Source organism: Zonotrichia leucophrys, chromosome 3 (genome assembly GCF_028769735.1).
Source record: "Zonotrichia leucophrys gambelii isolate GWCS_2022_RI chromosome 3, RI_Zleu_2.0, whole genome shotgun sequence".
Classification (NCBI taxonomy): Eukaryota; Metazoa; Chordata; class Aves; order Passeriformes; family Passerellidae; genus Zonotrichia; species Zonotrichia leucophrys.
Window position 1 is genome coordinate 31,894,536 of NC_088172.1, and position 26,622 is coordinate 31,921,157.

The 26,622-nt window shown below is 40.8% G+C and overlaps 2 protein-coding genes across 5 annotated transcripts in view; one reads left to right on the forward strand and one right to left on the reverse strand.

The window, feature by feature from the left end:
• SMC6 (structural maintenance of chromosomes 6) overlaps positions 1-1,811 on the reverse strand; it is a 44,199-nt gene extending 42,388 nt beyond the window's left edge. For 2 of the 3 annotated variants that reach the window (XR_010439520.1, XM_064707754.1), the window contains exon 1: positions 1,596-1,718. The gene's annotated coding sequence lies outside the window, so the exon portion shown is untranslated. Of the gene's footprint in view, positions 1-1,595 lie in introns of all 3 variants that reach the window. The other variant, XM_064707755.1, reaches the window with a different exon arrangement.
• GEN1 (GEN1 Holliday junction 5' flap endonuclease) lies at positions 1,768-25,082 on the forward strand. 2 transcript variants are annotated; one of them, XM_064707756.1, is made up of 15 exons: positions 1,768-2,063; positions 5,829-6,026; positions 7,878-8,064; positions 9,411-9,587; positions 12,213-12,323; positions 14,273-14,346; positions 14,834-14,925; positions 15,731-15,881; positions 16,001-16,037; positions 16,137-16,217; positions 16,997-17,127; positions 17,559-17,681; positions 19,995-20,056; positions 20,601-20,744; positions 20,951-25,082. In XM_064707756.1, the coding sequence occupies exons 2-15, from the start codon at positions 5,866-5,868 to the stop codon at positions 22,354-22,356; spliced, it is 2,937 nt and encodes a 978-aa protein (XP_064563826.1). In that variant the 5' UTR covers positions 1,768-2,063; positions 5,829-5,865; the 3' UTR covers positions 22,357-25,082. The 2 variants fall into 2 exon arrangements, with proteins under 2 accessions (XP_064563826.1, XP_064563827.1); XM_064707757.1 differs by lacking the exon at positions 17,559-17,681.
• Positions 25,083-26,622: the final 1,540 nt, after the last annotated feature.

Below are 26,622 nucleotides of genomic sequence, written 5' to 3' on the forward strand. Positions count from 1 at the left end.
GTATCCCACGTGTCTCGTGGGACATCCACTTTAAACACTCTGGACACAGCCCAGCTATAACCCTGCCTTCCACCCTGTTGGCAAAACAGAGGTAAAGCAAAGAAATCAGAACAGACCTACTGCAGGATGAACACAAGATATGGTAAGGAGAGGAAGAAAATAGTTGAGGTCTTTAGCTGATGTATAGCACACTACATTTAACAGTCACAAAAATACCAATAAAATTACAAATTAATATCCAGGCCATAGAACCAGTGAGGGGGATGCGGGGAGGGGGGGAGGTTTCTAAGGGAATTTCAGTAACATTAACTTTGGGAGCAGCAACTTGGTTTACAGCCGACAAATAGAAGTTAAAGGAAGGAATTACAGACGGCTGAAGTCAGAAGCCCAGTCTCAAGACACAGGAGTGGAGCGCTCTATATTTTTGGGACTATCTGAGCCAGATGTTCTATGCTAGACTGTATGTCTGACGGTGACAACTCCTCTCCTAACACATTTGCAGCCAGTACATAAGAAGCCTATACCATCCCATCAAACACTGGAGAAGCAGTGCCTCACCCAGAGGATCACAGAAAGGGTAAGGCTGGAAGTGAACACAGCATTCATAAGTTCATAGTGTTCACAGGTTGAACATCTGGTCCAACCTCCCTGCTTAAGCAGGGTCATCCCACAGCACATAGCACAGCATTGTGTCCAGGCAGTTTCTGAATATTTCCAGTAAGAAAGACTCCACAGGCTCTCCGGGAAATCTGTTCCAGTTCGCGTTCACCTGCACAGCAAAGATATTCCTCCTCGTGTTCGGGTGGAACATCCTGAACATCAGTTTCTGCCCGTTGCCTGCAGTCTTACTGCTCGGCACCACCAACGCGAGCCTGGTCCAGCCTCTTGACACCCTCCCTTTAAACATTTACACAGACTGAGGTCCCCCTTCAGCAGTCTTTTCCCGAAGTTGAACAGGTCCAACTCCCTCAGCCTTCTCCTCATAAGAGAGATGTTTCAGTCCAGTAATCATCTTTCACAGCCCTCCACTGGACCTCTACCTCTCTCTTGTGCTGAGCAGCCCAGAGCTGCACTGCGGCACATAGGGCAGCTCTGCCTCCTCTAGGGACAGCGAAAACGAAAGCGGGGCACAAATCCCCTCAAGTCCACCATTACCTGTTGCTTTTCTCAACATGGCACGACCCGGAAGGCTCCCCCATCCCCCAGAAAAGAGACACGGGTCCCTTGGCGGCCGGAACGCCCGTGCGGCCGCGGCTCCTGCTCTCCGCCGTCAGAGATGGGCACCCGAGGGAGCGCTCACACCCGGCGGGGCGCCCACGCTGGGCAGCGGGTGACAAACGCCAGCTCCGACCGCTAACGGGCCCCGCAGAGCGCCCTGCGCCAGGAGCGCGGCGCCAGGCCGCGGGCAGCGGGTGCAGCGGGAGGAGCGGCTGGCAGCGGTTGTCCCGCCTTGCGGCCGCCAGGCCGCCCACCCTCCCCGCTGTCCAGAGAGCGCGGCGCGCCCGGACAGCGCCCGCCGGCATCTTCGCCCGGCATGGGTCACCCGTCCCTCGTCTGCCCTCCCTCCGCCCCTCGCCCGCTCCGCGCCGCGTTACCTGGGACAGCTCCCGATGCCCGCACGGCGGGGCGGACGGCGCGGGACGGGCCGGAGCGGGCGGAAGAGCCGCCTCCGCGAGTGCGGCGCCTGCGCGCTCCGTATCCCGCGGGGCGCGTTTCCGTGCGCGCGCCATTTTCGGGTGTGGGGGGGCGGAGCGCCCGCCGCTCCGGAGCCGCTCCGAGCGGGCCCGGCCGGGCTCTCACGGGGCCGTCACGGGTTCGGGCGGTCCCGCTGCTCCCCGCGGAGGCGGGGCCGCTGCCGGGCCGAGGCTGGGCCGCCCGGGGCGGCTCGGGCACGCCTGTTCCTGTGGGCGCGGCGGGGCGGGAGTTTCAAACGCTGCGTGCGGGGAGCCCGCGCTCGGCTCGCCCGCAGCGCTCGGGGCTGTTTGTGCTCGTCCCGCCGGAAGGATCCGCAGGCGCTGAGAAGGAATCTGCAAATGCTGGAGCGCGCCGCTGCTGTCCTTCGGGTGCGCAGGTTTATTGGCAAAGCTGGGCTGGGGTAACGCAGAGAGAGAGAGGGCAAGTTGTTAAAAACGTCAGGGCTTTCGTGTTTTCTCTGCCGTGTCTTTCCTCCTTTTCAAAGGGTGAGACAAAATATATGCTTAGCTGTCTTTGCAAGTTACCTTGGTCATGTGTGAAAGTAACTCTGTATGAATTGAATTTCAGCGCTAAATGCTTTCTGTGGTTATTTTTAGGTAACTGGCATTTCTGGCAGTGTGAAAAAACTTAGTAGAGCAGAATGTAGTCTTAAAGCACTATATACAGCATAAAAGCTTTATAGGTTTAGCACATTCTGGCCTGAGGAGACATTGAGAAGGTTTTGTAGGTGAGTGGTTATTTTTACTGTTAACCATCTTCAGCGATTTCTAAGTATATGCAAATAAATCAAGTTCAGTCTTGCTTCTCTGGAAGGTGCCATCTCTCTAGGGCTGGAGGCTTGTGATGAACGAAGCTGTTAAATAAAATCCGAGTAGACAGATCATTCATGTTAAGAGTAGTTGAGCTATTTGCACACTGAATTCAGATTTAAATATTTTATGAAATACACTTAAAAAAACCAAAGACTGTTACTGAAATACACAGGGCCAGGAGACGATTTCTCCTTCTTAATGCCTTTATTAAAAGTGATCAGCTCAGGATTGGGCGGCTCGGCAGGGCTGCAGTCCCCGTCGTGTGTCCCAGGGCGACTCAGAGGAGGAGGATATGCGCAGCTCTGTCCACCGGGGGCAGAGCCGGGGGATCCAGTCCTCGTGTGAGCCTTTAGGGCGTGGGATCTCTGTCAGATGTTGTTTATTTCAGCGCGGTCTCCCTCAGTCTCGGCGCTAGGGATGACTCTCGTGGTCAGGGCGAGAGGGACTCCGCATCTCTGCAGGCTCAGCACTCGGCTCCTCACGTCCAGACATCACTTCAGTCTCTCAACTCTTAACTGGCTCGTAGTTTTTGGGGTTTTCTCTGTGCGTTTGGAGTCGAGGTCCCAAAAAGCATGCTGGTCCTGGAGTCACTTTGCATAAACCCCCCCACCCTCTCAGGTATCTTCACTATGCTGGGAAAAAAACACCTTACCCTCGGGGAAGGGCCATTACCTCGCCCTAGCCAGGGCTTTTACTAATACAAAAACAACTATTAACTACAAGGACCGGTGATTACCATGACAAAACACGCAGAACCTTGGCAGGGACAGTGATCTGGCTGCCTTTTTGTAACTTTTTCTCACAAAAAAAATATTAACTGAATTTTTGTTCATAACACTACCACTCTTGCGGGCTTTCATAACTCACTGTTAGATATATATTCAATGTGATGTGAAAAACTTAAGTCCTCAAATAGCTATACTTTATTACAATGAAAAAGTCGACTTTTTTTTTCTTAGTTTTCAATTTTTATGCTTTTTCATTATTATTTGTAATCTAACCAGATGTAGAGTGTTTGCAGTGTACATGTCTTTCCTATTAAGTGTTATGTGGCACTCCATAATAATGTTTAGAAACTAACAGGTGTTTTTTTAAGAAATTGTATTGATGTAGACTAGCAGAAACCAAATTATAACATTAAAAAGACATCTCCCTTCTTTGTTAGGTGTTCTCTCACTGAAGGTGAATTATTGTGCTTGTCTTTTGGGAAGGTTTGGATACTTCCCCTGTGCATCAAAGAAACTGATTATCCTGGACGTCAAGAAATTGTACTATGTAGCCATATGCTTGATTTGTATTTTTAACTAATTTTTATGTGCTTGATATACAACAGCAATAGCAATACTCTCTCTGCATAGAACTAAAATGAAGTTGAGTCGTTGTAGTAGTTAAAGAAATGGATTAGAGGCCTGGACCTGGAATTGGATAGCTGCCTTGCTTTAAAACAGAATTAGAGTATGAAAGAATGCACCCTCCAAAGGCAGGCTTGCTGTCCTGACAGACTCTGGTGTTAATTGTGAGAGACCACACGGTGGCTTAGCTCCTCATGTGTCTTAAGCAGATCTCTGAGCACTGGTAGGTCATCTAGTCTGATTTATTCAAAGGAGCATTTTAATTTATTTGATTGTAGTGTCAAAAGCAGAAACTCAAAACATTCCACATTGTATTTGATTTTTACACTCTAATATTGGTAGAGAAGAGAGAAAATAAACATGAGACAAACTTTGTACTGTAAGACAGGGCAGGAATAAATTGGTATTGTGAGGGTGGAAAGCAGAGTATGTGCTCAATGCCTTGGATAAAACTGGCAAGATGTGAAAACCAGAAGAATAATGAAAACAAGAAAATGAGTGCAGCGGAGTGTATTTGGCCACTAGGGCAATGTCCGGCTAGCAGAGGGTCAGCGGCCGACACCCAGCTGCATAAGCTGCCAGCCCCCCTTGGCGTCTGTGGGCCTCGGGCTGGGCTGGCTTGCGGCCTGGTCTCGCAGCAGAAGGGACGAGAAAAAGGAGCGGCACACTTGCTGGGGGTGAAGGTCGGTTTATTGATGGCACTGAAGCACCAACCAGCAAAATGGCCTTGAACAGAGGGTGGAAAGGGGTTATAAAGGGGGAGGGCGTGCAGAGGAGGGGATTACAGAGAGCCAATGGGGAAGGGTAAGGGGATGAACTTAGCATAACTGACATTAAAGGGGAAACCAATAGATACAGAGTAAAGGAGGGCCCCGGGACCACAGCCAACCACAACCCCCAGAGGGAAGAAGATTCTAGCAAGCTAGGAGGAGTGGGGGGTGATTGACTGGGCCCAGGGAGGAGAAAAAGTTTATTTATAAGGGGAAAAAGAGGAGGGGAAATTATATAACTTAAGTGACTGATACAACCAAGGGCAGGGGTAACCATAGCAACGTAATGGACAATAGAGCTACTGGCGGGAAAACTGGGGAGGGCAGAACCATTTTACATAGAATGGGGGGAACAGTACATAAAATGGGGGAGTAATACAAAAAACACACTACAACAACGGAGCTATTCCCCAGGCATCCAGGGCCAGAATAAAGTGCTGCTTCCTTCTTAATACTGCATTGGAGGTTTCTTCACAAATTTCAGTGCCAGTCACTGCTGATTCCCTGCCCAGAGAGGCTTCCATTAGCACTGGATTAAAAGCAGGACAGTATGGCAGCTGCATGTTACGAATGTCTGCAGCCTGTGAGCAGCCACAGCAGCAATACCATCTTTTTTTTCCTGAACTCCAACCTGAATTTCCTAAGTCAGAATCTCTGGGTGTTGATCCCTCTTGTATCATCTTGGAATGCAAGGAAAGTTTAAATTCTGTTGTCATTGTAAATATTCCTCAAATAGCTTTAAGCTACTTCTATTTTAATAGAAAATTTTAATGTGAATCCTACCTCAAATCAGGATGAAAGCTCCTTAAGAATTCTGTGGTTTGTTTTTTTAATAAAACTTGGATTGTGTTTATGTAAGGGACACGTAAGACTTGGAAAGGAATAATTTTTTGTTTATTTTTTTTCTTTTCCCTGAGTTTGGTTTTATTTATGTTCAGCTTATTATTATATTTATTTATTATTCAGCTTATTCAGTAATGCAACTGTTCCATCCAAAGAAGGTATTTGGTAATAAGCCATCTGTGAACTGGAGTCACTACACTTAGAAGACTTGGAAGTGGACTTGGACTTCCAAGTGTTCTTGCCTCAAAAAAGTAGAACTTATAGCGGCAAATACATTTATCTTCTGAACCTCACAGTCATAATACTTCATTTCATGCCATATCCTGAAACTGTTGTATTTTCTTTGGTCTCCACAGTTAAAATCCACCTTCTGGCAACAAGGAAGCGAAAACAATGGGAGTGACTTACCTATGGCAAATCCTCGAGCCTGTGAGGCAACCTGTCAACATAAGTAGTCTCAGAGGGAAAACACTTGCTGTTGATTTAAGTTTGTGGGTTTGTGAAGCACAGACTGTTAAAAAGATGGTTGGAGTAGTTGCCAAGCCACATCTCAGGTATCCATATAAATTATTTGAGCCAAATGTCTTGGAGCTGTATAATTTAAATATGTTACTTATTCAATAGAATTCTAAGAGTAGCTCTGATATGACTGGTGTTTTGATTCAGTTATCACTTATGCTACATATGTAAAGGGTTTTAAGTTAGTTCTAAGTAGACTCTCATGTTGACTTAAATATGCTTAAATCATTCTTCAGACATTTGAACAAACTTGAGGAATAGGGATATATTTTTAATTTAAATGAGTTATCTAAGGAATGAGCATGTCTAAGCATCTGTAACTTCAAAGCACTGTTCTCTGCAAACAGTGCTAATAATAATGAAAACACACACAAATTTTCATCAGTGCTTGTTGTTAATTACCAGTGTAGAATACTGAGTTACTAGATGGTGTTATACACTCCTGTGACTTCTGTTGAATTCTGCACGATGTAAAATATCAGCATGATACAAAATCTCAGAATTTTCTGAGAGAAATGTCTTAAAATGTTTTATACTTACAAACTCAGATGGATAATTAACTATAAAACTGGCAGGACCACCAAAGTCATTACATCAGTCTGGTAGGATGTCCTGTGTGCAGTGGAATGGACACATCAGTCCAGACCTCCAAAGCAAGACAAGGAGTTGAACAGATTTCTACCAAAAAAATTATTTCAGACAGTTGAAATTTGCTTTTTGAGAATTTTTATTTTTGAGTAACTTATTGTTTAGATTGATTTTTGACATCATTTGTGAAAATAGAACTAACCTCAAAAGACCAGCTTACTGTTTTTTGCTAGTAGTAACTGTACAAAATTAAATCTAGTGTAATGGTCTCTCCATGTCTGTCAAAGAGATATAAATGTTTGATCTACTCCTTTTGAAAGATTGATAGTGGAATTACTGGTTAAAGCATATGCTGTTTTATATGACTGCTGTTAATTTTACTGTTACAGTCCAAGTATTTATTACTGCAGCCTTGTAAAACTCCACCCCTCAGTGGTGCTGGTTTGCATATGAAAAATTGTCATTGTAATGGTATCCAGAAGTCTGTCCAATACTACAGCATTCAGTTACTTGAGGTGTACCTGTATTGATTGATCTGGGCTTAATATTTGATATAAAATAATCAATGTAAATATGTATTTGGAGGCAGATTTTGGATAGTGAATATATTTTTATTAAGCCTTTTAAGTTTGCTTACATCTTTGCAACTGAGAAACATCCTTTCTGTCCTTATATGGTATTTTCTTGGGAGTTTTGTAAAGCTGCTACAATTTCATAGTATGACAATTTCAGCCTGTTTTGTGGAGAAAAGAAGAAACCTCAAAACTTTATAAAAGTTGTAAAGCTTGGTAGGCGCCATGCTCTCCTTAAAAGGCACGTGTACCTCTGAGGATTTCAGGTCTCTTTTTGTCCCCCTCTCAAATACATACAAATGCATACAGTTTCACAATAGGTTCATACATATTCATTCTGCGTGACATTTATCGCCAGTTCCTCTTTATCAAAGGAATTTGTAGGTGAGGGCAGATGGACCTTGTGGTCGTTTCTGTTTTTTCTCTCTGTCTTCTCACTGTGTCTGTCCTGCAGTTTTTCCCTTCAGCTTTGGCCTCACAGACTTTTTGCCTCTCCTAGACATTTTACCTAATTCAAAATGGATTTTTACTCTGTCTCAAGCCAAAGACAGGAATATAGATCAGAGGTTTGTTTAGATTGGGGTTGAGAGAATCATTAGAGGTAAAGGCAATGCTAGGATTTTTCCAGTGGTAGGGTCAGGAAAGTATAAGAGAAATAAGGAAAATGTCTGAAGAAATCAGTCTTCACAAATAGTTCAGCTTATGGAACATTTTGCTTTATTGCAGAAACCTGTTTTTTCGGTTCTCTTTCTTTACATCAATGGGAATTAAACTTGTGTTTGTCATGGAGGGAGAGGCCCCCAGGCTGAAAGCAGACACCATGAGCAAGAGGAATGAGATGCGCTATGGGCCTTCGAAGAAAGCTGGAGCTGTAAGAACAGGGAGGTCTTTATTTACAGCCATGTTAAAAGAGGTGGGTAACTGAGTGTTGAAGTATATTTAATGTGATAGAAAGAAATCTTAACCAAATTAAATACAGGAGCTTGAAGTAATTGAGAGCTTTTGCTACAACCCACCCCTGAAGGCCAGGTAACTGAGGTTCTTGTTAAGAGATTGCTTTGGGGCAGATTAGGGTGGAATGGCACTGAATGACTGGTGTGTACATTTTTTACATCGGAGCCAGTTGTGTAAAGGAGGAAATTGGCAAGATAAAAAAAGCATTATCCCACCTCACAGAGTCTGGTTATTGTTGGCCTCACCCAGGTCAAAAACCAGCTTGTTGCTAAACAAGGCTGTTTTTTTGTTGGCATCCTCCCATGGTGGGTGTGCACCCCCTGTGTCATACTGCATCACAGGTTTCACCAACACACACCCAAAAATTCTCCTGCTTTTTGGCTGGGGGTGCAAACGTGGCCTCAGCAAAGCTCCTGCTGCTTTTTCAAGTGACCAGTTGTTTGAGTTATTAACCCCCAACATTTCAGTGTCTCACAGCTTTATACACAACAAATGTAAACAATGTTTTGAAGGAATGTGCACCTTTAAAGTCAGGCCTTACAGCATCTGTTAAGTGTTATAGAAGACAAACAGTGTCAGAATAATTTTCTTATTGATATGTTCCTGTGCATGTTGTGCTGTTGTGATGGACAACCATAACTGAGGATTTATTGCAAAATTTAACTTTCCTGTTCTTTTATGGTGTTAGTATCCATATTTCTTCATATACTCCCACCCCCATTAACCATTTTTGTCTATTCAAAATTCTATGAAGTAGAATTTATGGGCGTTCAGGGCTTCACTAGACTGTACATACCAATTCATGTTTTATTCTAAAATTCTAAAATAAAATATTTTCTCTGAAATTTGTATGCATATACCAGTGTGTCTTGCACAGTGGTCTAGTCTTGGTAGGATGACAGCATTGTACTTTTCTGCTTGATACTCTTGGGAAGTTTGGCACCTGTTGGAAGATGTTTGTTCTGGCTCAGCATTACTGCTTGAGTAAACAACATTACTTCTCAAAGATAAATACTCCTTTGTTACTACTCTTCTGAAAACATTCTAGATTTTTGTGGAGGAGTGGCCATTAATCATGCTGTGTTCAAGTCCTCTAATTAATACTTAGCTCTTTGTGGATATCTACTATTTCACTGTTACAGGAAATTATTTTTTACTGAAGTAGTGCTTTCATTGATGAGGTGTTACAGAGGAGGAACAACAGTAGCAGTTTTTAAAGGCACTTGTGTCTGAGAAAATGCGTGCTAATAAGTGAATTTAATAGCTCAACATTCAACCTCTTTCCTTTTGTGTTCCTTCTTTTAGTGTCTTGAACTGCTGGAGTGTTTAGGTGTCCCTTGGGTTCAAGCAGCTGGAGAGGCAGAGGCAATGTGTGCCTACCTAAATGCAAAAGGACTTGTTGATGGCTGCATTACCAATGATGGAGATGTTTTCTTGTATGGAGCTCAAACAGTTTATAGAAACTTTGCCATGAATGCTAAGGTAATGTATCTCATCCTGTTCCCACTCTTCTATAGACTTTTTATAAAAGTGTAAATAGAAGGAAAGGACTTGAAAAAATATGTATATGTTATTAAACTTAGCTTTTAGTAGCTGGATTTGTTTAAAATAGTGTATTTACGACAGAAACATTTTATTTGATTCACTGGTAATTGTTGTATTGGCTGTGAGAGGAAAACTACTGAGAACAGGGTAATATTACCTGTGTTTGTAGTACCCTGTGGTGTCTCATATAAAGTTAAATTGCAATTTTTTTCCTATGTCCTTCTTTATTGTGGAGAAGTTGAGCGAAGTAATTACTTCCTATAAATTTTACCCTTACGTCATACGAGAGTGATCAGCCTCCTGGGTCTAATAAGTGTTCACATACTTGCATCTTACAGGCTCATTTTATTATAAATATACTTGCAATTAATGCTGTTCGCCCCAATTGGATATGAATAGTGTAGGGATTGTACATCTGTATCACAATCAATTTTTGTGATCATTCAAAAACCAAATAATTTATGGCCTTAAACTGAAGTGTTCATTTGTTAAGAATACAATTTTCCACAAATGGGGAAAGGCTACTCCAGATTTCTGTAATTTATAATCTTCATCTGAAAGACTTGTTGAAAAAATACATTCGAGATATGAGAAAATCAATAGAACAAAAGAAGTGCACTACAAATAATTAACTCTGAAAAAATAATTAGGGTTGATGGAAGGGCATTTGCTTTGGTGACACCATGTTTGAGTTCTTCCTTGACCTGGTTCTTTCATTCAGCTTCCTTGTCATTTATCACCAACAGTGAAGGCAAGCTCAATCTTTCAGGTGTACTTAGGTACATATATAGTTCAGCATAAAAAATAATTTGTGAATGTGCAAGGGGAACATTGTCAGGGGCAGCTGTTCTAGCAAAATGGATCACTTTGGTTTGTTGGCTTCTGGGGGGATTTTTTTGTCATGACTGAGGAAGGAGACAGTGGCCTATGTTTTAATTCATGTTAATTTTGATTCCATTTTGTATATGAGTCCTTTTACCTTTCAAATATTTCTTCAGCTTATGACTAATATGTTAGATACATTTTTATTATTTTCTTTTACTTAAGCAGTACATTGAAATGTTTACATGCATTTTAATATTTAGGATTACTTGCATTCCTGAAATGACTTGGCACAGCCACTAGGATTTGATAATGTTAGTTTTTTTTTTGCCACATTTTTTCTACAGGGAAGAAACAATAAAAACACCTAGAGTCATAGAATATACTGAGTTGGAAGGGACCTGTCAGGAGCATTGAGTCCAACTCCTGTCTCTCTGCACAGGACAGCCCAAGAGTCACCATGGGCCTGAGAGCCTTGTCCAAACAGTTTCTGAACTCTGTCAGGTGTATCTTGGTGCTGTGACCACTTCCCTGGGGAACCTGTTCCAGTGCCCAACCACCCTTTGGGTGAAACACATTTTCCTGATACTGAACCCAAACCTCCCCTGACTCAGCTTCATGCTGCTTCCTTGAGTCCTGTCACTGTCGCCAGAGTGGAAAGATCAGAGATCAGTGTCTGCCCCTCTCCTTCCCCTTGTGAGGATGTTGAAGGCTGCAGTGAGGTCTCTCCTCAGTGTCCTCCAGGCTGAACAGACCAAATTATTTCAGTCACTCCTCATACAGCTTCCCCTCAAGGCCTTTCACTATCTTTGTTGCCTCCTTTGGATTCTCTCTAATGAATTCTTAAAATGAATTTTTCATACTGTGGCACCCAGAGCTGCCTCCAGCACAGGAGGTGAGGCTGCCCCAGTGCAGAGCAGAGCAGGACAATCCCCTCCCTTGCTCAGCTGGCCATGCTGTCCCTGATGCCCCCAGGACAGGGCTGGCCCTCCTGGCTGCCAGGGCACTGCTGGCTCAGGTTCCACTTGCCAACAGCCAGGACCCCCAGGTCCCTTTCCATGGCACTGCTCTCCAGGCTCTCATTGCCCACTGTGTGCACACAGCCAGGGTTACCCTGTGCCAGGTGCAGAACCCAGCACCTCCCCTTTTGAAACTTCATATAGTTGGTGAATGCTCATCTCTCCAGTTTGTCTCTCTGCCCTTCAGGGAGTCAACAACTCCTCCCAATTTAGTGTTGTTGGTGAACTTGTTTAGTATTCCTTCCAGTCCTGAAATTGCATTAACCCTTTTGGTATCAAGTTCAGGATGATAATGAAGATGAAGATGTTGAGAAGTGGGCTGAGGATAGGAGCCCTGTGGATCTCCTCTTGTGAGAGGTTGCCAGTTTGATTCAGCCCTATCCTCTGTGGCTCTTTGTGCCTGACCTGTGAGGCAGTTGCTCACCCATCATTAACATGGTTATCCAGCTGCATGCTGAACCTCTTAGCTTATTTTAGTTTCTTTCAACAGTTGATGCCCATACTTGAAGTTAGAGAACTGTAGTTGTTCATGTGGTGTCCATGTATTACATTATAAATTTTAATGGCAATTTATTTTTTTTCTATTAGACCCCTCTTATGGGGTAGAACCCTTTCCTCTGGGTGTGGGTGAATGGGGGTGAGTAAGCAATCCCAACTGAATGTGACTCAGGGCAGTTCCTTCCCTGTAGCAGAAATAATGTGTAATAAATTTCTCTTGCAGGATCCACATCTTGACAGTTACACAATGTCCTCTATTAAAGAGAAACTCGGTTGTGACAGAGAGTCTTTGATTGGGCTAGCAGTTCTTCTGGGCTGTGATTATCTTCCAAAGGTAAGCAATATAATTATTTTTTCTTTGGTGTTTACACTGTCTTGAAAAACAAAATTTATCAAGGGAGATATGCATGCTGGGAAAGCTTATGCAATGCATGATTACTGAGATCCAGCAGAAGATGTGTAGGAAGTCGCTGTAAATTCTATTCTTTAGCCTTCTAAAAGGCTAAAGATATTCAAAATGGTTCATGAACATCAGTCTAAGACTGTTTTGCCTTGTTCCAAACCTTTTCTATAATGGAGGGGAAGGCAAAAGTTTAGATGCTGATTACATTGAGGCAAGGTGTGAGAACTCCATTGTTTATGAGGATGCTTTGTAACAAGTCACATAAAAGTGGATGCACATCCCTGGCAGAGGAGCTGTGGAAAATGAGAAGAAATGGCTTTGTCTGTGCTCTTTGGAAGACTTAGTAGTGATGGTATTGAGCTGTAGTTATTAGTAAAGGCAGTTCTGGATGCAGTTTGGATGTATTCCTGTTCCATTGTTTGTAAATATATAATTTACGAAGAATTAAAAGTGATCTATTTGGAAGTTTACCTAATTAATTGAGAGGAATCTCACTCATTACTACTTCATTTCCTTCTTTTCTTTCTTTCCTGTAAACTCTTGAATTCTTTTTTAAACATTGAACAGAAGCTGTTGTTATGGCTATTTGAAAGCGAGAAGAAGTGGGATGAAACTTGATTAACCTACAGTTCATCATGTAGTGACTTCAGGCAATGATTGCTCCCATTCAGGCTTGCAGCAGATACCTAGTTATTCTTAAATAGTTGTGTCCCAGCTTGATAAAACTATCCTTGAAACAACTGATAGTGCTGGAAAAAACAAACCTTTCATTACTTTTTGTTTGGGTTTTCTTTTTGGGGTTATTTTTTAATTTTGATTCTGTTATGGGAATCTTTAAATAGCTTGTTACTACTGCGTAAAGAGAGGGAGTAAAAAAAAACAGTGGATAATCAGTGGTTATTGTACCAAAGCAGCTCCTGGAATGCTAGGTTCTTACACAGTCTTAAAATGTCACAATTATGTGATGCCAGATAGATCCTTTGAATTATTGCAGCTCAGCAAAATAGATGAAGACAGAAACTTGTTAAGATAGCTGAATTATGGGAGTGCATTGGGAATGGAGATTGGCAGAACAGGTAAATGAGAATACCATGCTATACATGCACTTATTTTATTGAAAATACATCAAAATAATCCTTTCCTTGCAGAAGCTGAATATCTGACTTTTGTGAATGTCTGACTGAAGTCCAATGAGGACTTGGTTTGAAATGTAGATTTATTTTATATGGTTGTATGTATTCAGTTGTGCCATTAATAAATATAAATACAGATTTATTTGTAATGATGCTGTAGAAAGTACACTCAATACAATCTTCATAATCAGGTGTATTGATTCTTTGCAAAAAAGGGTGAAGATGGAAAGAACTGGAAAGCAATATGCGTGTGTTTTAATAAACTCACACAGTAGTTTGGGTCAGAAGGGACCTCTGAAGTTCACTTAGTCCAAGCCCTCTGCAGTGAGGGACATCTTCAATTAAAACAGGTCACACAGAGCCCCATTCCAACCTGACCCTGAATATTTCCACAATGGAGCATCCACCACTTCCCTGGGAAACCTGTGCCAGTGTTCTCTACTTCCTTGTAACTTCTCTTTTTTGAATTGAACTTCTTTTAGTTTATTATTGCTTTCTACTTCCTTCTTTGCCTTGTTTTATCTCAGGTGCTGTTCACCATAAGAACAGCTTGTGTGTTACACTGGCAATACAGCTGTAATCTGTCACCTTCTCTGCCCTTTAACTTGGTCAAAAATTTTTTTCTCAATTCATTTTCAACATCTGGAATCACTTGTTGTCATTCCTCTGCACTATGTAATAAAGATGGTTTTGTGAGAATATTAATATTTTGTTTGTAATTAAATAATATTTCATATTTCACTATAGGGGGTTCCAGGAGTTGGGAAGGAGCAAGCTTTAAAGTTAATTGAGACTCTGCAAGGTCAAAACTTATTGCAAAGGTAAAATGGAAATTTCCCTAAGTGTTTTTTATTCAAAGACTTAAGAGTATGTACTTCAACTCCAAGACAGTGTTTGTAATACTTTAAGTTAGGGAGGATAATACCACATTCCTTACCTTTTGTTTGCTAAAGGAATTGTTTTGCTAGGCAAGTCTCATATTTGTTTTAAACATGAGCTGGCTCCTAAGTCTTGATCTAGCAGGTATAAGTTGATATATTGGAGTGGAAGTTTTAGGGACTGATGAGACTTGCTGATTTTTAGTTGGGTTGTGGATTAGGATTTGAGATACCAAGTGCATTCTATGTTACCATAATGTGTTTGTCACTGCTAGAAATCCAGCATGATATGCTGTAAAAGACCCCTGTTTCATAAGTTGCAAAACTGTCTTTTGTATAAATGCTTGACAAGTATAAAGAAATTATTTTTCAGTGGTTTAAGTGTGAAAGCCAGAAATATTTCTTGATACTTTTAACATCATCCTTTCAGATTTGAGCAGTGGAAGGAACAATTTCGGCATGATGATAATCCACCTTTGGTTGTTAAAAGGGTAATTCACTGTTCAGAGTGCCATCATCCAGGTCAGTGTGCAAAGTGCTGAGCTGTACTTTTAGCCTCATTGTTTACTTTTTATTTTGGGGTGATGGGTTTTGTTTTATTGGGTTTTGGGATATTTTCTCCTAGCATTAAAAGCGCTTTTCAGCTTCCATCTTCACGTTTTCAATATTGTGTATATGTGCCCTTATATAAACACTTTCAAGGCTTGGGACTAATTTTCTTCAAATGTGAAACTAGTTGAGAGCAGATGTAATGTTATCATAATGCTGTTGTGGGATCCCAGATATTTGCCTTTTTAACATGATCAGTAAAGACAGCGTGCTGTACTCTATACTGCCTAGCATCTATTTCTTTAATTGCTTGAACTGGTCCTGCATCAAGAGGACCAAATCTCATCATTGATGAGGTGTGTGGCAGTGTGTTTTCAAGAAGAAATTAATCCCAAGTACCCTGATTTTGGTATCATCTTTAATCAGTGAACTCATTCAAATCCATCATTTGGTGAAGGAGAAGCCTGATTCAAATATATTACTTATGTGTGTTTTCCAGGTTATCACACATTCCTTCTGTAGTTTTTTGATAATAAGTTTCCAGCTTAAGAGCTGAAACTGTTGAGGGAAAAAGTCTTCAGAAAAATGGAAGCCTGCATGTCTTTTGCAGTTTTTACTATAGATTCATAAAGGCAACTAATGCACTCAGATCTGCTTACAGCTGCCATTCACATCACATTCATACTTGTTCTGAGCGTTGTATTTGTAATACTGCCTTTATAGGTTTGGAGATTTTGGGAACCCCTTTCCTCCTCACTTTGTGTGTCTGTTGCTATAGGATCTTACAAGGAACATGAGCACAATGGATGTAAATTCTGTGAAAGTGTGAGATGCTGCAAACCCAGTGACTCCAAACACTGCTGCCCCTGTGCATGGCATCAGTGGGAGCGAGTGAAACAAGCAAATGCGTTGGAGGACAGTATCAGAAAGTAGGAATGGCCTGAAAATTTAACTGCTTTTCCCTGCATTCATATGCAGGGTGAGCATTTAGATGCATCATTTTTTTCCATTTTTCCTCAGTTCCTAACACATTTGTTTTTACCTCCAGAAAAGCCATGAGCTGTGAGGGCTTTCCATTTTCTGAGGTAACAAACAAACCTGCTTAATATCAATTGTTTTAATACATTAGTTTAAATTCCAGCTTTGTCCTCTCTTAAACTGTTTCTTTTATGTTTTATCTCAAGGTTATCCATGAGTTTCTTGTAAACAAGAATAAAATGATCAACATAAAGGAATGTCGAAGGCCAAATTTATTGTCCTTTCAGGTATGTAACAGAATATTGAATATTCAGCTTTGTAGTCTTTTATTTATTACTAAGTAAGTGATCAGAGTGATCTTCATTGGTAATTTTACTTGAAATAAGAATTAAAGAATCTTGCTACAACATCTTAGTATACCTCACTGTTTTGAAAGCCTAAAATTGAAGACTTTGGAAAAAATCAGTTGCTGTAAATAGCTAGATAGAAAAGAAGGAAGAGAAAGCTCACCTGCCGTTGTTTTGTTTTTCATTGTCCAGTATTGCTAGGGTGGGAGTGAGGGTGTTAATACATGCACATTAGCATTGTTTTCTAGGAAGGCTTTTTACTTATTTTTTATTGGCAAAATAAGATCTCTCACAATGTTTCATTTTTTTTGGTTTGATGACAGTGTAAGAATTATGGATAGTAGAGTAGATCAGTTAACCAATGTGACTTTAATGAAAATCCACGTTCATTGTCTCACATGTGAAATCTGTAACTTTCACAGCTCCGGGTAGAGCTGATGTGAACCTGAGAAGGTGTTCAACAACTGTCTTACCCTGCTGCTGCCACCACACAACTGTTCCCTTGGCTTGTCACTGGCAGCTGATGAATGTGCCCTGCTAGGGATGGCTGTTCCCTGCCTTGGCAGTGAGGTGTTGGTGGGCTTTACACCAATATATAAAAGTACTCTAGATATTTTAAGTATTTAGCCCAGTGTCCCAACTACATAATTATCTAAGCATAATATCTAATAGAATAAAGACTGTTTTAAAGTTTGGGATTTTTTTTTTTATACAAACAGCTATTTGCTTCAGAGAAGATGGAATGGACCAAACATTATGCTTGTAAGAAGCTGTTAGCACTTTTGACACGTTATGATATGATCCAGAGAAAATCCGGAAACATTGATTCAAAACAACTGCAGGCAATACGGTAATGTGGCTTGATTTCTTCAACTTAATATGTTTACTTCTGATGCCAGATAGAAACCACAAAGCTTTTCTAAAAAAAAAAAAAAGAAATATGGTTTTCTTCCATCTTTGTTTCAAGCTTTGTGCTTGTTTTGAATAGAGGTAAAAATTCAGATCAGTGCACCAATTCTCCTACTACTGCACAAATACATAGAGCAGTTTCATTTGAACTGGCAGTGCTTGTGTTCTCCTATGCTTGCTCTTTGTTCCTTTTCCTTAGATCTGTCTCAGTCTTCTTCTTAGGTTCTTAGCATACGTTTGATTGAATTCTGTGTCTGAAAATAAGTGTTCAGGTTTAGAAATGCACATCTGCAAAATTAGTCATAGTCTCTGATTGCTTGTCAGACCTACCAGCTGTCATTGTATTATGTGTCAATGCTACTTTTCATTCAGGACTGCTACATCGAGGAATGGAAAAATGGCCAAGTATACAGTTACTAAAAATGGACATGCAGGGAAGAAAAAGCAAGATAAGCATGCAATTACTTTCTCCCAGAATACTTTCCCACCATCCAGGTTTCTGTTACTTAATAATTTACTGAGCCAGAATTAGCAGTTTCTTATTCTGTCAGCCCTCAATGTAATTTTTTTTTTTAATGATCTAATATCTTCTTAAACTTAAGTCAACTTCTAGAATCTGCAGTGTCTGTTGACAAATCTGAACTTCACTTTGTAAAGGGAATTGTGACTTATTTTAACTTTATCTGATGGTGTTGTTTCCCAAATGAAACCCAAATTCTCCCTGCCTCCCTAATTCTTTTATTGGAGGAAAGTTAGTAATTTTTCTGTGCTAGTCGAGGTTTTTAGACATTAATTTTGAGGAACAGGAGAACAGTCAATAGCAGTGTGATAGTATCACTTCTGGGTTGATGTGTCATAGTCTTGAATTAGTACTTTTAGAGATGCTGATCTATTCAGTGTTGCCTTTCAAAAGATTGGGGAGATTGGTTGGAGAATGCTTTTAAAATAGATTGGCAAGATAAGTTACTAGTATTTACCTTTATGAATGAATTCATTGACATTCTCTGTTTATAACACTTTCTGTGTTTCAAGAGTTTAAAAGAGAGGTGGTGCATGCACTGGAAGATTTCTTTTGTTAACAAGTGTTTAAAAATGCAGTAATGGTTCAGCAGGATCAGCATGATCCTACTCTTCATGCATAGGAAGCTGCTAAACTGGGGTTTAGATAGACTTTTTAGAAAAACCTCAGTGATTTATTGTCCCTGCTCAGTTCAAGTTGTGTCTCTATCTTTTGCATGAGAACATGAGGATAAATGACCCTGTCTGATCATTCAGAACATTACTGTCCAGGGCAGCAGCCTTCTCTGGCATTAGTAGCTTAAAATCATAGAATCACTTGGTTTGGAGAAGTCCAACCATTAACCTGACACTGACAAGTCCACCACTAAACCGTGCCCCTCAGTTCCACACCTACACATCTTTTAAATTAAATATCCCCAACTATGATGGCTCAACAAATTCTCTGAGCAGTTTGCTCCAATGGTTGACAACCCCTTCCATGAAAAAATTGTTCCTAATATCTAATCTAGTCTTCTCCTGGTACAGCCTGAGGCTGTTTCCTTTCCTTTCTTATCATGGGTTACTTGGGAGAAGAGACTGACCCCCACCTGGCTGCAGCCTCCTTCAGGCAGTTGCAGAGAGCCATGAGGTTTTCCCTGGACTAAACACCCCCAGCTTCCTCAGCTGCTCCTTTCACGCTTGTGTTCCAGACCCTGCATCAGCCCCACTGCCCTTCTCTGGGCATGCTCCAGCACATCCAGTACCACCCCTTGTGGTGAGGCCCAGAAATAGACACAGGATTTGAGATGTGGCCTTGCCAGTGCTGAGTGCAGCTGGATGATCACTGCCCTGCTCCTGCTGGCCACTCTATCGCTGATCCAGGTCAGGATGCCACTGGCCTTCATGGTCACCTGAACACACTGGCTCATGCTCAGCTGCTGTTGACCAACACCTCCAGATCCTTTTGCTCTCGGCCACTTTCCAGCCACTCTTCCCCAGCCTGTAGCACTGCAGGGGTTGTTATGACCCAGGGGGCAGGACTTGGCCTTGTTGAACCTCACACCAGTGGCCTCAGCCTCAGTCCAGCCTGTCCAGACCCCTCTGCAGAGCCTTGATGCCCTCCAGCAGGTCAGCACTCCTGCCCAGTTTGGTGTTGTCTGTGGACTGACTGAGTGCACTTGATCCCCTCATCCAGGTCGCTGATAAAGACATTAGACAGGACTGGCCCCCGTAGTGAGCCCTGGGAGCCCCATGGGGGATGATGTCCAGCTGGATTTAACTCCACTCACCACCCCTCTGGGCTTGACCATCCAAACCATTTTTAATCCAGTGCACTTATCCCAGCCATAAGCAGCCAGTTTCCCCAGGAGAAAGCTGTGGGAAGTGGCATCAAGGGGTTTTACTGAAGTCTAGGCAGACAACATCCAGAGCCTTTCCCTCATCCCCTGCGTGGGTCACCCTGTCAAAGAAGGAGATCAGGTTGGTCAAGCAGGACATGCATTTCGGGCAGGTCAGCTGAAGATACCAAACTGATGTTTGTAGGAGACTGCATTATGTTTGTATCTTACAGAAAAACTTTTTTATTTTGTGTGAATGCTCTTCTGAGTGTCAAATAAAAATGTTTCAGTGGTCAAATCTATACTCCAGATTTTGCTGTATATAGAATAGTGTATTTTATTTAAAGATTTAGTAATTTCAATTTCATGAGAAGATTTTTTATTTCTCTCAATCATTCCAAATTAGAATATTGAAATATTTTTAGATTTAAGTCTAGATTTCAGTCTTTTAATGGACTTCTTCTTCTTACAGGATTGTTAAGACCCGTGTTAAAAATGGAATTCCTTGTTTTGAAATTGAATGGCAAAAGCCAGGTGGGTCTGGTTTCTATGTACATTATAGAACAAAACAGTTCATAGAAAAAGATAAAATCAAGCTTTAAAGAGGACAAGAGTTTGGCAACACTCTAAGACAATGGAATGTGGGTGAGATTGGAAACTGTTCTGTGGAAATAACAGGAAATAAGCATCAAATTTCACATATCCTGAAAGAAAAAGCAGTGCTTTAAAGAAAACAAATTTACCTAGAAAGAAGGGACTCAGTTGTCAGCTGCTTGTTCTGTTACTTGTAAATAAGACCTAAACTGTGTATTTCATACCTTATTTCAGTATGTACCTGAAGCTGTCACTGTTTACTAGCCACAAAATTTTCTGTGCTGCCAGACTCCTCCCTGTATTGTGTGCATTTGTGCCAGGAGACTGGCAGGAAGAGAAAGACCTCACTTGTAGATAAATCTCAAATATCACCCTATTGACTTTTTAAGTACCTTCTTTGTATTCGAGTCTTTGCTGTTTGGTTTTTCAGTCCTACCTTGACATGTGTATATTCATATCAAAAGTAAATTCATTATTTTTTCAGAACATTATGTTGATCCAGAAGATGAGCCTGTGGAGTTGTTTGTAGTCACAGTAGAAGAAGAGTCTTTGTTCCAGGCTGCTTATCCTGATGTTGTTGCCCTCTATCAAGTGGAAAAGTCAGACATTCTTCAGAAGAAACAGAAAAGTAAGTCCAGAAGCTTATTTCATGTGGATCTATGTGTCTTTCCAGAATGCAAAAAACATTTCTTCCACTCTTGAACAATATAATGCCAAAGCAAAATGAGGGGGGGACTGTGCTTTAATCTTAGTATTTTGTACTTTTGCAGTAAGAAATATGAACTGTGATTTATGTGCCATTCAAAGTGCACTTTTTATTATTCTTCTTTTCAGAAAAGAAAGACAGATCAGAAGAAAAGGAATTACCAAATTCTTATGCTGAAATTACCAGTCTTCTGTCTCAAATTAATTTAAAGCCTACACACAGAATTCTTCCTGTGCAGCACTCCATGTCAGATACAAAATCTCCTCCAGAAGATCAGACACAGCAGAGAAGTACTGGATCAAAAGATGTAGCATTACCTTCAGCTTCCTGCAGCACATCAGTTCACGTGTCAACATCAGCAGCTGCTCTTGCTGACTCATCTGTGCCCTCACAGTGCACTAAGTATTCAGGGATGTCATCCTCTTACTTTGTGCCTGGTCTGCAGCTGAGCAGTACTGGTGGGAAAGGAACCTCCTTCAGCTCTACACCAGCCCATGGAGGTGATGACTGTGATCCAGCAGCTGACTTAACCACATGCATAAAACACTCACATCCACTAAGTCATGGAACAGTAAGAAATAGCTCAGAGTATTCTGATGTTACACAGTCTGATGTGCATTCTGATAGTGAAGATGATTTGTTCACAAATTACGCTGTGGGACAAATTCAGGAATGGTCTTTAAGCGAGAGAATACTTAAGAAGGCTCCCATTCCATCACAGCCTTTGTCTGAAGATGCAGTGCAACTGGAGTCTTTGAATTGTTTTAAACAAACAAAAGAAACATTGAATACTGATAGAAATCATGTCTCTTCCTCATGTCAGTTAAATAACCCAGTGCAGGAAAATAAAAATGTTCTATCAGAAAACTCTGCTAGTGCATCCAGCCTACATATCTATCAAGATGCATACAAAAAAGCTGACATCCTGGCTGAGATGGTGCAAAAAGACCCTTCCAGAAGTGGTTCAGCATCTCTAGCCTGCAGTGGGAAAACAACAGAGACACTTCATCCTGGGTGGGAAATGCTTCCAGCATCTCAAAAGCCAGCAGATGCAACTGGCTGTCACATTAAAGAAGCTGGTATCGAAACTTCTTGGAAAGTTTCTTCTAAGAAGAGTGTCTGTCAGAACAGATGCTCTTCCAGCGAAGACAGTGATGATGGGCACGTGGATAAAATCCTGGTTTATGAGCAGCAGAAAAGGCAACTGAACCCTGGCCAGTTTAAGAAATGTTTTACAAAGAAAAAGGGTAGCATTGTTACTAGCAAAAGGACAAACAGTGACTCAGCCCTTACAATTAAGAGGAAGAATAAAATGATCAATTTAGAGAAAGCTGCCAATGGTTTCTCAGTGCAAGTAGCTCCAAAACCATCCTCTGTAGAGGAAGTTAATTGTTCCCAAAGTCCAGAGAGACCAGTTGAAAGACTGGGTTCTGATCCCACACAGCAAGAGAAAAGTGCTGCTCTGACTTCTGCGTGGGCAGACAGTCCCCTTCCCCTGTCTGAAAGACTGAAAAGAAGAATCAAAATCAATTAGGTTCTCCATAAAATAGATTATGATAGCAATTAATTGTCAGTTCTTTCTCAGAGTTTCTGCAGTATGCTCTATCAATCTTATGTGGACACAGTTTTAATGAATAGGAAGTGCTGGCACTGGAGCTGAAGTTTGAAACAAAAATGTTAACAAAAGTGCCAAACAGTTGATTGTAGGCAAGTATCAGTCATTCTGTGTGTGTTTACATTCTGAACTTGAAACATAAGCATCAGCATACAGTATGCAAGGATGAGGGAGATTTACTTAAGAAAAAGAGGGTTTTTTCCTAACCAGTTATGCAGATTTTGTCTTGCTTACAAAAACATTTACCAGAACAGTGCCTGCAGTGCTGTTGGACTTTCCTAATAAGACAAAATGATGCAGCATTTTTAAACTGAAATTCTCCATTCTCCTCTACTAATTTAATTCTGCAAGTTCTGAAACGGGTTTTGAAATCCTGTGTTTCTGGTTGTATTGACCATCTCTGAAGGACCAGATAGAGACACACAGCAGATGGATGTCAGAGAGTAGCTGAATTTATATCTGCTATGCCCCATAATAAGCTGTTCTTCGGGGGTGCACCTCTTCCAAAGAGTGGAATAAGCCATGTAAGGATATTCTGGTGTTGTAGCTGTCATATCTCATATTTAAGGAATTTGATGACTAATTTAATTAAATTTACTTAAGGTATTTTTTTCTTAAAGAAGGTTGAAATCTCATCTAAAATTCACTTCCATTCATAATAGAGTGAAAGTTAAGTTACAGACAATCTAGTTATCATATTGCAAGTCCTTTGAATATCATGTTTGGGTATTTTTTAAAAGGGGAAATTTGACTACAGTTTTGAAAGTGCTCTTCCTACCTCTTTACTGCAGAAGCAGTCTCTGTTCATACACCAAAAAAAGTTGTTCTCAACAGTTGCCTGTTGGAGGAATGCCTCCTTGTCTGTATTAGGCGTTTGTAACTTCTTCTGTGCACCAGCCAGAAGGAAAACAATTCTTGTCAAGACATATTGTTAACAAGAGAAATTAGAATATCTGTGCCTTAGTAAAAAATGTCAGTTCTTCATCATGGTCAAGGACCAAGTTTGGAAGTTGAATTCCAGATGTGTGTAAGGAAGACATGGGTAGCCTATAACTAATACAGTCTGTAATTAGACAAAATGTTACTTTCTTAGTTTATTCTGTGGGAAGATGGGTAAAGTTTTATTTATAATCGATTTTCCAAATGAGAGATGTATTCTGGAAATGAGAAAAAAAATTGAAAATAATGAAAACTTAGTTTTGAAGATGGTCTTTTTCTTCTGGAGCCTCTTAAGCACCCAGCTGATGTGAGATGGTAGCTGGAAGAACGGAGTTGTGAAGGAGAATAAGAGTCACCTGGGAATTTTAAAGGGAGAGATTCATAGCATGACAGAATGATTTGGGTTGGGGCAGATCTTAAAAACATGCAGTTCTAACCCCTGTGCTATGGGCAGGGAACAATTCCTTATGCAATGGTCAGTAATGGAGAGATCTGAGTGGGGTTTTTTTTGTGGAAAAACACTGGTTTTGGGTATGTATGGGATTTTTTTTCTTGCTGATGGTTTTGAATACTGAAACTTGAAATCAAGTGTTTAAATTTTGATTAATAAAAATGCCAACATCATGTGAACACACTCACTTTTGTTCCGTCCCAGGGTATGGGAATGTGCTCTTTTGTTGGGGGGATTATTCAATTTCATCCATAATGTGTGGATTTCTGTGATTTAGAGCTTTCTTTAGATTCGGGGGCCAGAGTGGATTTTGGAGGGAATTTTCTTTGTTTTCCAAATCTGCTTGAGATGACTGCTTCAATGGATGAGTAGGGGAAAACACTGTCAGAATTATGTGAATTATGAAGTCAGAAATGAGATATATTAAGAACTGCAGAGGAAAAAAACATTATGTTGCTGATTTTTCCTGCTAATTAATTGGGTTTCACAAGTACAGTTCAAGCATGAAAAGCAGAAAATTCTCCATTTTTTCATATGTAATGCATCCAAATTTTTTGCCAATTTTCTACCACTGCTGTAGAAGCAGCGATAGATGTAGAGAAAAAAAAAAACTGTGTAGAATGTTCCCTCTATTTATGCTGTAGCTGCTCATTGCAGTAAATAAAAACATTTATCATTGGGGGTGACTGTTGCTTGAATTAAACTTGTGATTCATTACAGAAGGGTAATTACAGTTTTTAAATTGTTTTGGTTTCTCATCTTTATGTAATTTACTCAATCTAAAGATTAGGGATGGTTTTTCTTTGGAGCTTTTTACTGTGCTGACTGCTTTGCAACCTCTCACACTTGTGAGAATGATGTTTAAGTAAATTGAGGGGGTGTAACATAACTTTCTGCTGCAGAGAATGTTTCTCCAGGATTATGTTAAACTGCCTGTAAGAATAAATCAGTTGATGCATCAACCTCATGAGCCTGAACAGATTTTCATTTATCATCTGTCCTGATCTGTCAGAATTGGCTCCACCAGGGTGCTTCATACAAAGTAATAAAAATGTACCCACCATGGAGGTGGGGCAGGTAAAGGGCTCATCCTTCTTAAAGTCATTTTCTGAAAGGTTTTCTGCACAACTGCTGTCCTAGCCTGAGTACTTCACTCTTGCTGGCATCCCTCTATCTTGAATGATGCTCACAGAAATATAGAGCACAGCCATAGGTTCTGTCTTAGCAGGGTAAATATTTCCACTTACAAACAGTATTAAACACTAAATGCAGCTCATTTGTTCAGCATAGCTTGACAAAAGGAAACATTTACTTGGCATTCCTTAGGATTGTAACTTATTATTTCAGGTCCACAATCAACAAGAAAGGAAAATAAATGCTGTTTACATAGACTTTATACATAGAGAGCTAGAAAAAAAATATAATTTAAAAGATCACTTCTCAATGTTTCTGTATCCCATTGTCATTTTTCCATTGGTAGAGATTACTGAAATACTTACCCACATGTGAACCTACCTAAAAAACACAAAATTTGATTAATATAATAAATGTTTTGATAGTCAACCAAGAAATTTCCTAATTTGAGAAGGGATTTATTTAACTTTACACAGCATTGTCTCTGTGTTCTTGTGTCAAGGGAGATCCTTGGAAATGGAGTGGCAAAAGAGACTAATAGCAGCTGTTACTTGAGACAAGATAGTCTTTTCATGTCTAAAAAGGTGTCAGGCCCTGCCATATTATAACAGCAGATAAAAGGAAACTGCAGTTAGAATATTACTGGGAGTTGTTGTAAACCCAAATGCTACTGACGAAACCGTAAACTCGGCGCTAGATTTGGCGCTTTTTCCTTCAGGAAACAAAACACTTTAACTGTTTCAAGAAAACAAAATTACAATCGGTGACAGAACCACTCTGCACAGTTCTCCTGCTCGTGTATCCTGCATTACAGCTACCATCAGTACTGAATTTAATTTCATCACATAAGAAACTTTAAAATTCTTTAAGCCCAAGCCTTGTGTCCAGCCCTGCCCCAATTTCCCTTGACCAAGTTGTAGAGGTTTTCCCACTTCAGGGACTGAGCACAACTGGAGAAAGGGACATACCTTTGAAAATCTTATTCATTAAAACCAGCTAGCTCTACTAAAATTCCTGATGGATATTTAACTTTCAGTAGCTGTCTGAATAAAAATCAATTAAGGAAAAGAATCAGGAATATTTTAAATGCCAGTGTAGTGTAGAAGTAGCTCTACGTTAGCATTTGTTATTTGAATATCTTATTTTAAAATGCGATTTGCTCTGCTAGAGCACCTCTGCAGCCAAGCTTGAAGCTCAGCTAGTTGTCTCACCAAATATTTTTCACAAAGGTTGGATCTGTGGCAAGTTTTGGGTATTCTTTGGTACATGGTAGAAGGAATTGTGAGTGTGGTCTGTTTTGGATAATTTCAGGGGCAAACTAGATGAGCCCTTGCATGCTGTCTTAGTCATCCATGCCAAGATCCCAGTGTAGCCCTGGCACTGACACCACATAACAACAGACAGATGAGATAGGCACAACCCTAGAAACAGTCCAAGTTTTAACTGCCTCAAAACCATGAAATTTGTGGCCCCCTTTGAGGCTGAATTCAGACTGTCTTTCAGTCCAACATGACTGCCACATCCCAGAGCAGATTTAGCTTTTAAGCCTCTGTCTCTCAGCCCACTGCAGTGTACTGTAGACATTTTCTTTGAAGCTTTTCCACTGGAGAGTTAAATTTGCTGCTTGATCTACAGCTGGATGGGAAAGAGCCCTGAACTCA

Bases quoted from the DNA above. Each gene is read 5' to 3' on its own strand.
- GEN1 (XM_064707756.1), top strand. From the start codon at position 5,866: ATGGGAGTGACTTACCTATGGCAAATCCTCGAGCCTGTGAGGCAACCT. The intron at 12,324-14,272 runs GTAAGCAATATA...ATTTCACTATAG, and splicing joins GCTGTGATTATCTTCCAAAG to GGGGTTCCAGGAGTTGGGAA. The intron at 14,347-14,833 runs GTAAAATGGAAA...TCATCCTTTCAG, and splicing joins GGTCAAAACTTATTGCAAAG to ATTTGAGCAGTGGAAGGAAC.